Here is an 11,852-nt window from a genome sequence, read left to right on the forward strand (position 1 = left end):
AATAATCATCGAAGCGCTATTATTATTAACATTATTATTATTATTATTATTATTATTATTATTATTATTAAATCTTTGCATACTACAGGATGTCTATACAGCGTATCGGAATATGGATAAAAACCACATTATTATTATTATTATTATTATTATTATTATTATTATTATTATTATTATTACTGAGATGGTGTGAGTGGAGATTTATGGAAGTAAATGCACAAAGTCGCAGCATTGGGGCGACAACGATAAAAATTGTATGTTTAATAAAAGAAAACGAATACAGTTATTAAAATGCAGCATAAAACAATACACAATTTAATCTTAATATTTATGCACAAACAGTCACCAAGTTTTCAATTTTTATTTTCATTTCATTTTTTTTTATTTTAACAGAATTTACACCACTGCTTCCGAAAGCTCTAAGAGGACTACAAAGAATAACATACAAATTGCATTAGAAATTACAGAAACTAAAGCCACCTCGCGTTATTTTAACTGAAAAACAAACACACACAAACAATCTCGCTATTCCACTGTACGCTAGACAGACGAAACTCCAAACCATGATTTCAATTCCAAACTTGACACCAATTATTTTTCTTTGTGGCCCTTTTGATCATACATTTTCGCCTCTCAGTAGAAGCACAAAGAGAGAAAGGAAGAAGAAGAAAAACCGTTTACCACGTTCGCGAACAAAAACAAAAGTCTGATTGTGTTCCAAGTAAATAATATCTAACTTTAAATTTCCCAGCGAAACCCCAAACAATAAAGAATGTCTAACTCGAAATTTCCAAGTTCAGTGACATCTCCAACAAACTTCTTGCTTTAAAACACTGCTTGTGTTGATGCAATTACAAGTTCGCGAACTTCTATCCCAGGCGGGAGAGGGTCCTCCGTCGTAAGTTGCTTGCAAATGCTATGGCTGCCAGGGTCATCTTTGTCGAGGCCAAAATGGCCACGATCGGCCACATTGGTTTTTTTTTTTTTTTTTTACCTTGGTTCGTAACTTACTTGCAAATGCTGTGGCTGCCAGGGTCATCTTTGTCGATGCCAAAGTGGCCACGGTTGGTCATTTTGTAACTTACTTTTAGCTTGGTTTGTAATTTACTTGCAAATAATATGGCTGCCACGGCCATCTTTGTCAATGCCAAAATGGCCACGGTCGGCCATATTGGAATTTTTTTTTAGCTTGGTTCGTAACTTACTTGCAAATGCTGTGGCTACCAGGGTCATCTTTGTCGATGCCAAAATGGCCACGATCGGCCATATTGTTTTTTTTTTTTTTTTTTTTTTTTTTTTTTAACCTTTGGTTCGTAACTTTACTTGCAAAATGCTTTGTGGCTGCCAGGGTCATCTTTGTCGATGCCAAAATGGCCACGATCGGCCATTTTTTTTTTTTTTTTTTTTTTTTTTTTACCTTGGTTCGTAACTTACTTGCAAATGCTGTGGCTGCCAGGGTCATCTTTGTCGATGCCAAAGTGGCCACGGTTGGTCATTTTGTAACTTATTTTTAGCTTGGTTTGTAATTTACTTGCAAATAATATGGCTGCCACGGCCATCTTTGTCAATGCCAAAATGGCCACGGTCGGCCATATTGGAATTTTTTTTTTAGCTTGGTTCGTAACTTACTTGCAAATGCTGTGGCTGCCAGGGTCATCTTTGTCAATGCCAAAATGGCCACGGTCAGCCGTACTGGAATTTTTTTTTTAGCTTGGTTTGTAACTTACTTGCAAATAATATGGCTGCCATGGCCATCTTTGTCGATGCCAAAATGGCCACAGTCAGTCATATTGTTTTTTTTTTTTTTTACCTTGGTTACAGAGCTATGGTCTTGAATATAAAGACTGGGGTGATCTTAAGAAAAATAATTATATTTTTTTCCAAAAACAATGTAAATAATCTTGTGAAAATCAATGTTTTTTTTTTTACTGTATATTTATATTTTTAAACGAAAAAGGAGTGATCTTAAGAATAATAATTAATTTTTTTCCAGAAATAGTGTAAATAATCTTGTAAAAATCAGAGTTTTTTTACAGTAAAACTGACAGTAACTGATATATATATATATATATATATATATATATATATATATATATATATATATATCATATATATATTATCTACATAAATCATATAATGTATATAATCCACACACACACACACACACACACACACACACATACATATATATATATATATATATATATAATATATATATATATATATATGATATAAGATATATTATATGATTTTGAAGTAAAATGTTTATTAAAAAATACAGAAGGGAGCTTTCGTCTACTTGATCAGTAGACCTCTTCAGCCGTACTGATTTTTATTTTCTTTTTCAAAAATATATAGAAAAAAGTTACGGAGGACAGGCAGGACTCTGGAACCGTCCCCAAGGGAGATAACAACCAAAACAAACTATCTCAAATCATGTTATTCCCTCATTCAATGTCTGGCCAAAAGACGAGCCGATCGTCTTTTGAATGAGGGAATAAACATGATAGTTTTGTTTTGGTTGTTATCTCCCTTGGGGACGGTTCCAGAGTCCTGCCTGTCCTTCGTAACTTTTTTGTATATATTTTTGAAAAAGAAAAATCTGTACGGCTGAGAGGTCTACTGATCAAAAATAGACGAAAGCTCCCGTCTTTTATGTATTTTTTTAATACACATTTTTACATAAGTGTGGACTATTATTACTTCAGATATTCCAGTCACGTTATGGTGATTTTTTGAGATATATATATATATATATATATATATATATAGTATATATATATATATATATATATATATATATATATATATATATAAGCAGCGTAACCTTGACACCCAATAACCTTTCGATTGCGTGTACCGCCGGTGACCGGAACCTGACCGAACACCGCATGATTCATTCCCGGATGTGTGTGTCCCGTAACCTTGAAAATTGGTGGTGGTTCAAGTTCGAGGAAGAAGACTTGACCGGAATGACATTGCATGGCAAGTGTTCGGTTATTGCTGATTAAAAATATGATCCTTCCCTCATGGGAGAACTGACACACAGACACACATTCTATATATATATTATATATATATATATATATATATATATATATATATATATATATATATATATATCAATACAGAGGGTGCAAGTTAGGTACGGCAGAGAGAGAGAGAGAGAGAGAGAGATCATCTCAAGATGTCTCTTATGAGCTTCAAAATTACACACACACACACATATAAATATACATATAACTCCAATCTTACAGTGCGATCTCTCTCTCTCTCTCAAACAAACCTCTGTATTTCCCCTCAAGAACCTCTGTCATCATTCACCATCCCTCTTTCAACAACTCCCCCCCCTCCCTCGCCCCACACTCCTTAACAACCCCCTACCTTCCTCTTTGCCTATTGACAAACGCGAAAGCAGCAGGTTGCATCACTGCACAGGTGTGCCGTCCATGCAGGTGTCTTTTCGTAGGGAGCCGACTACGTCAACGGCATCTGTTTTCAGCTGAACATCTAACGGCGTACATCTGGGATCTATAATAATCTTCTCGATAATCAATTTTAATGAGATGCAGACTAATCGATTTTATGTGTGTGTGTGTTTGTGTCAGAGAGAGAGAGAGAGAGAGAGAGAGAGAGAGAGAGAGAGAGAGAGAGAGAGAGCAAATGGATCACACAGCTTCGTGTACCCCATTGGTTTATCAGCTCTTTGTTGCTGTCTGATTTGATGTCAATAGCAGGCGGCCTTCAGTACTTAACATCCACACCCGTCCCCAACCCCCCTCCCCACCTCTCTCTCTCTCTCTCTCTCTCTCTCTCTCTCTCTCTCGCTCTCTCTCTCCTAATCAAGAGAAAGAGAGAGAAAGTTCCACGTCCAATCCACGTCTACACGTAGACACTAAAAGACGACGCTAATGTCTGTTTGCCATCGGAGAGTGACTGTAAACAGACCCCCGTCTCTCTCTCTCTCTCTCTCTCTCTCTCTCTCTCTGAGTTAATCCGGACGAAGGTTTCCCCATACCAAATGTTTCAATTGTTCGTGAATACAAACACAGATAAATAACAACTTATGTATACTGTAAGTGTATGTGATTATATATATATATATATATATATACTATATATATATATATAATATATATATTAGTCCACGCCGGAATTCAAACCCAGGTCAGGCAGGTCAGCTATATGCCGGAGGTAACCCACCTTCCTATCTAAATGCAGATTTTACCAACAATGTACAATTATCGTGATAAATAAAAACAAATAAATAAATAAACAAATATATATATTTTATATACCTCTCTCTCTCTCTCTCTCTCTCTATCTCTCTCTCTCTCTCTCTCTCTCTCTCTATATATATATATATATATATTATATATATATATATATATATATATAGTATATATATATATATATACATATATATGTAATATATATATGTTTCAGAACTGTTACCCAAACATCTAACATAAATTCACAAAAGGAGTTGATATAACCAATCAACCCTGTTAAAAAAATCTATAAAAATCACTAAAAAACATATCCAAAACTGACAAAAAGGAGTTGGATTTGGCTTTTCTTAAGCAATCACTATACCTGTTATATTTCTCACCTGAAGTTCTCTTCGTTGAATAGAATTCTGCTGAAGCACCTTATTGTTTGTTTGTTTGTACGGTGTTTTTACGTTGCATGGAACCAATGGTTATTCAGCAACGGGACCAACGGTTTTACGTGACTTCCGAACCACGTCGAGAGTGAACTTCTATCATTAGAAATACACGTCTCTCACTCTTCAGTGGAATGCCCGAGAATCAAACTCGCGGCTACTGAGGCGGAAGCACCTTCAGACAAACAAGGTTACGCAATGTGGTTATCACCTTATCAACAATTACGCTTCGAAAAATGAGCTAACTGAAGCAAATTGAATTACTATCTCTCTCTCTCTCTCTCTCCCCCTCTCTCTCTCTCTCATGCGCTATGATTGCTCCTGTTCTCTTTTCCTTTATACTCTTCCTTTCTCTCTTATCCCCTACTCTACTCTTCTCTTTTGTTCTGTCACTTTATTTCGACATCTACTCTCTCTCTCTCTCTCTCTCTCTCTCTCTCTCTCACACACACACACACACACAAACTCTTCTGTACCTTACTGTCTTCTCACTCTCTTCCAAATTCTCTTTTTATACCATTCTCTCTCTCTCTCTCTCTCTCTCTCTCTCTCTCTCTCTCTCTCTCTCTCTCTTTTAGTTCATTGCCGCAATGCGTCTGACGGTAATTTCTAGAGAAAGTCATCGATTCGAACGAAGTTCCTGCAGGTTACGCAATATTTTATTTTCTTTTTTCAACTAGGTAATCCGCAATTCTATCGCAAATTATCTGTTTGTTTCTGAGGTCAAGGACTCCTACCTGTTTCAATAACGAGAGAAGTTCGGATCTTGACTGGATTCAGTGTTTTAGCTTCTTATAATTATGAGAGACGCCAATATACTTTACATTGGATTTCTATAGTCTTCACAAGTGTTTAATTATGAGAGACGTTCAGACGGTCTTCGTTGGATTTAAAGTTTTACTCGTTTTAATTGTGAGAGAGGTAAAGAATGTAATTGTATTGAAGTCTCTCCCTGTTTCAATTATGAAAGAGGTTGAAGAATATAGTATATATACTATATACATACATACATACATATATATATATATATATATATATATATATATATATATATTCTATATGTATGACTTGATCACGGAATATATAAAACGTGATGCTATGTATAAATAAAGGTAATGCCAGGGAGGAAAATGACCCTTTACTTGAGGCGAGATTGATCAAAACAAAGAAAAAACACAGTATACAGGTAAGCACATACAAACGGACAATACAGGATTAACAAAAGGTCCAATTCACTCTAAAGAAACGAAAAAAAAAACTCCCGTGGACTAGATTCAAGATTTTAAAAGCAGCCACCCTCACGTGGTCACAGGTAATTTAGTCAGAAAACAATACATTTTGACAACAGAGAGGCATATACGACCGGACTGTATAAATTTAGTAAAATCCCGAAGGTTAGTTTAAGGATTTAAGAATGGTGCGGTCAGACACACTGGTCAAAGGCAATTTAATTCGAAAAACAATACACTTAGTATTAGTAACATTAAATTTACACAAATGTTCAAACAGTGTGTGAGAAACGAATATAAGATATAAATATAGCGAGCATGAAAAAGAGAGAGAAAAAAAATATAATGATAACTAAAAACATGTGGGACTAATTAATTAGTAGTTAGTTCATTTATTTTAAGGCCCTTCATAAACATTTTACAAATATATGGGTCCAAATGGTGCAATCCTAGACTAGGATTTAGTTTTTTTTTTTATTAGTGATTTGTATCATTGCCGATTCCAGTAAATTTCTTGAACGTAATCATTAGACCTAACAATTACAGAGCTCTCGCCCCAATTTATACAATGAAATTTTTCGCTCAGATGGATAAACAGTGCATTTGAAGTCTTGGCTGTTCTAACTGCATACATATGCTGCTTAATTCGGACATCTAAATTTTTGCTTGATTGGCCAACATAAAAAGATGGGCAATCCTTACAAGGAATTTTGTAAATGGTGATGTTATTTGATACAGGACTCTCTTCTTAATTAGCATACCTTTAATGGTATTGTTATAAGAGAACAGCATTAACATTAAAAGATTTAAATATTGATTTTATGGTCTCAAATCCACGAAAATAAAGCAAGCTAGGTACACTTTTAGGGTTTTCTTTTTCATTATTAACAACACTATAAAACTTTTAGTGACCTTTTTGATAACATAAATCAATTATATGAGGTGGGTGACCGAGATCATTTCCTATCTTTATTATGTATTCTATTTCTTGGTCAAGATATTGTGAACTCGTAATCCGCTAAGCACGTAAGAATATGGAAGAAAAATTTGAAATTTCAATAATAAGATGGTGGCCAGAATAAAAATGTACATATGTTAAATTATTTGTGAGTTTCCTATAAATACTGAATTTGCATTGGAAAGACTCTCTATGTACTAATACATCTAGGAGAGGGATGGCATCGTTATTTTCAATTTCAACAGTGAATTTTATGGATGGCACTAAATTTGTCAATTTAGACAATAAATCTTTTGCATAGATACCAACAGGTAAGACTACTAAGATGTCATCTACATTATCTGAACCATTCTAAGGGGACAAGTGTGATATACGGGAGGTGTTGCCTTTCAAAAAAATTCTACATATGAGTTTGAAAGGAGAGGTGATAAGGGGTTACCCATGGCTATACCAAATATTTGTTGGTAATATTCTCCATTAAAAGTAAATCTGCAATCTCAAATACACAACTTAATGAAATGTGACTAACGGACATAGGTAATTCATGCAATACAAGTTCATTACTTCAATATTCCAGCACAGACTCGACAGGGACTTTATTTATAGTATATATATATATTATATATATTATATATATAATATATATAATATATATATGTGTGTGTGTGTGTATATATATATATATATATATAGTATATAAATATATATAATATAAATAAAGTACCTATTGACCCTGTGCTAGAATATTGAAGTAATGAACTTGTATTGCATGAATTACCTATGTCCGTTACCATAAAAAGATTTCGCAGTATTTGTAAAAGAAAAAAAAAAGGAAAACAATACTTTAAGGTAATTTGTGACTGCAAATACACATTTGCTAGGATACAACTGTTACCCAACACCTGACACTTTCCCTTTCCAGGTCCACTACATTCGAACGCTAATTCTAACGAGTTTAAGACGAGTTGCGAGTTTGAATCTGTTATATGTTGATTTTTTTTTTTTTAATGAAACAAAGAAAGGGCGTCTCCTACCTTGTTATTAGCATTCGTAAATAATGTTGTAATTATTAGCTTTGCTGAAATAATGATTATTTTTATAGTAGCATTTATAATTAATTTTTGAAAGTATCATTCGCTTTGCCGAAAGATAATTGCTTTTTTCCCCCAATATTTAGGCGCCATTTCCTTAACATTCGTTGAGTAAATTGTAAAAATATAAGTCGCTTGGAGGAAAGGGAATTAATTCGCGGACTGATGTGTAAAAATATATTTCCGTTGGAGGAAAAATGAATGAATTTACGGACTGATTAGTAAAAATATATTTCCGTTGGAGGAAAGAGAATTAATTTACTGACTGATTTGTAAAACCATATTTCGCTTTGAGATTTGTAAAAAATATATTTCGCTTGGACGAAAGAGAATTAATTTAAGGACTGATTTGCAAAATAAAGCTTAACATTCACAGATTAATCTACATATATAAAGATGGGATGCGGTTGTCGGCCCCACGCCCTGTTAATTCTTGAACTCAGCAGATACTACTGATACCCTTTTACGCCTGGGACCCATTCACTGACCTAGCAAACGTCAGCCCGGCGCCGTATCACTCAGACAAGGAACCCACTGCGATTCCAGACCATTAAAATGAGTTTTATAAAGATGTCAGATCACACATTGTACTCAATTTACAACGAATTATTCACTAGGCGAACTGGAAATAAATTAAACAGAGATATATACTGAAATTACCGTTGACATACATTATTTACCTTTAGATATACTGAAAATAACGCTAAAAATATTTATTTACTTTTAGGTATATTGAAAATAACGTTAAAACATTTCCTTTTAGATGTACTGAAAATAACGCTAAAAACATTATTTACTTTTAGATATACTGAAAATAACGTTAAAAACATTATTTACTTTTAGATATACTGAAAATAAAGCTATAAAACATTATTTACTTTTAGATATACTGAAAGTAACGCTAAAAACATTATTTACTTTTAGTTATACTGAAAATAACGCTAAAAAATATTATTCACTTTAAAACATTATTTAATTTTAGATATAGGTACTGAAAAAAACGCTAAAAATATTTACTTTTAGATGTACTGAAAATAACGCTAAAAAACATTATTTACTATTAGTTGCACTGAAAATAACGCTATAAAACATTATTTACTTTTAGAGAAACTGAACATAACGATTATTATTTACTTTTAGGTGTACTGAAAATAACGCTAAAAAATTTCTCACTTTTAGATATACTGAAAGTAACGCTACAAAGCATTATTTAATTTTAGATATACTGAATATAACGCTTTAAAAAATATTATTTCCTTTTCAGAGCGTTTCTGGAGAAATCTTGTCTTTCACGCTCTATTCTACTGTTTCTCCGAAAAAAAAAAAAAATTCCAGCTCAAGAATAAGAAAGAAAACACCCAAAAAAAGGAAAAGAGAGCAACGAAAAACCTTCAGCAGAAAACGCGTAGCAAAAATAAATAAATAAATAAATAACTACAATAATAAATAATTAATAAATAAATCAACGCGTCCTTAGGGGCGCAGTCTCAAGAGTTGAAACAACTTACCTTTTTCTAAAGTCCATTTCGTCGCGGTCCGTGCTGCATGAAATCATACTACTCGAATTAATTAAAAGATTATGGACTCTTTTCTGATGTGTACTTAATTATGATAAGAAATCTCGTGGGGAATTATATTCCTCTAATAATCAGATTATAATAATTTTGTTGAAAGTAATTGTAGCTTCTTTAAAGTTTAAATTAATTCCTATGCCTGATTATCATCCCAGAGTCGTGTGATAATTCTTTCACCCGAGTTTTGGTTTAATAATTACAATGATTATATCTCGATTACACTAATAATATTCCCATATATCATTACAATGTTTTATTTAAACATGATTAGTCATACTTAATTAACATCTTACTATCTTCCAAATAGGTATCATATAAGGACTTTATCATTGTATATGTGTATGTTTACATATATATATATATATATATATATATAAACCAAATTAAGATAAATTAATAGCTATTCGACAGATTAAAAATATCACTTTTTGCTAAACTTACTAAATAAACTATTACCAAAATCACTTATTATAAACCTAATAAAGAAATTGTCTTAAAAAACTTAAATCGAAAATAAATATAAGAAAATATTAATACGTATACTTGAACACCCATTACGTACAGAACATAAAACATCAAACCCCAATTCAGGCGGGAAATAAAATATGTGGCTAAATAAGAGAATGAGTGAAAAAGATATACTGAGTTATTATTCATTCCATAACAAGAAAAAAAAGGAAAACAAAAAGCGAACAGAAAGTTTATTGAATTATATCCACTCGCTAATGAGATTTTGCTATTCCCAAATCAAATTGAAACTTGACCGTCAAAATTTAATAGTTGTATATACTGGTGTGTGTGTGTGTAAATATATATATTACACACACACACATATATATATATATATATATATATATATATATATATATATATATATATATATATCAATTAGGAACGTGATGCATATATAAAATAAACGCAAGATCCACGGAGGAAAGCGAAACAATGGCGTAACCGCAGAGCGAGGCCTTTCGACTCTCGTCCTTTACTAAGGGTCAAAAGGCCTGAATGGGTCACTTCATTGTTTCACTTTCCTTCGTCGATTTTGCCTATATATCTATATATATATATATATATATATATATATATATATATATATATAATATATTGCAATTCTGTTCCAGATCAAGACTTACATCCTGCAAAGAATGAAATACAAAAATCAAGCACAAAAACAAAGAACAAAAGACAAAACACTAATATAGAGAAAAAAAAAAAAAAAAAAAAAGAAGACTTGAAACTTACCTGGTGGAAAATGCGTCTTCTTTGTCGTCGGTGGGCGGAGCCAGGAGGGATGGGGAGGCCTGAGAGGGGTCCACCACCACCCCCCCACTCTCACCTTCCCCTAACACCAACCCACTCTGCATCCTGTCGGAAGATAAACAAAAGGACATCGGTAACAATAATCAAAGGTGCTCAGAAAGAGAAAGAGAGAGAGACAGTTTTAATCAATATTATTAATATTCTCGTTTTTTTTTTTTTTTTTGTTTTTTTTTGCCATTATACATAATACTTTCTCTTTTTACATTTTCATGACGTGTTATTGTAACTAATGCTTTATAAAATGTTCATTACATTATTATTATTATTATTTAGTGTGCTGCACAGCATGGGGTCCTTAAATATAAGTATTATTATTATTATTATTATTATTACACTAACCTCCCGTATCTAGCCTATACTGTATACAACTATAATGACTATAAACTGTATATAACTGTCTCTAACTATTTACAAGCTTATAACTGTATATAGCTTATAAACTGTAAATATACTGGAATTCCAGAAGCAGGCGAATAATTATACATGACCCTGACCGGGCTGGATGGAAGGCGCTTCAAGAAACGCCGACGACGCATTCACAACCTGACTTTTAATTCGCGGGAATCAAAAGAACCCCTTAATGAATGGGATGAACGAACGCTCTTCTCAGGAATACTCAGTTAAGGGGCTTATCATCATCACATCCCATTAGCAAGGGATAAGTTCTGCGCATCCTGTTAAGTGAAAATTATCCTCCCTTTCAAGGAGGGCTTCCCTTGGGTCACGGTGCTTCTTTGGGTGGTGTCGTGTTGAATTGGGAGAAGTGGTGGAGGGGGAGGGGGGGGGGGGCTGACGAGGGAGTGTCAAAGGGGAAAAGAGTGGTGGTCCAAGGGGTATTGGGGAGTGTCAAAGGGAAAGAGGGTGTCAGGGGGTATTGGGGGGTGTCAAAGGGAAAGAGGGTGTCAAGGGGTATTGGGGAGTGTCAAAGGGAAAGAGGGTGTCAAGGGGGTATTGGGGAGTGTCAAAGGGAAAGAGGGTGTCAAGGGGGTATTGGGCGAGGCCAAAAGCGGG

General features: G+C 33.6%; 1 protein-coding gene across 9 annotated transcripts in view; it reads right to left on the reverse strand.

Annotated features, from left to right (window-relative positions):
• LOC135202514 (mitogen-activated protein kinase kinase kinase 13-like) overlaps positions 1-11,852 on the reverse strand; it is a 150,948-nt gene that overhangs the window by 47,711 nt on the left and 91,385 nt on the right. For 6 of the 9 annotated variants that reach the window (XM_064231954.1, XM_064231952.1, XM_064231953.1 and 3 more), the window contains exons 2-3: positions 10,764-10,886; positions 9,453-9,500 (exon numbers count right to left, since the gene is read on the reverse strand). In XM_064231954.1, the coding sequence (XP_064088024.1) occupies positions 9,453-9,500; positions 10,764-10,886 (171 nt within the window). The remainder of the gene's footprint in view (positions 1-9,452; positions 9,501-10,763; positions 10,887-11,852) is intronic. The other 3 variants (XM_064231957.1, XM_064231958.1, XM_064231959.1) reach the window with 1 other exon arrangement.

The sequence above is a fragment of the Macrobrachium nipponense genome, chromosome 30, assembly GCF_015104395.2.
Source record: "Macrobrachium nipponense isolate FS-2020 chromosome 30, ASM1510439v2, whole genome shotgun sequence".
Lineage (NCBI taxonomy): Eukaryota > Metazoa > Arthropoda > Malacostraca > Decapoda > Palaemonidae > Macrobrachium > Macrobrachium nipponense.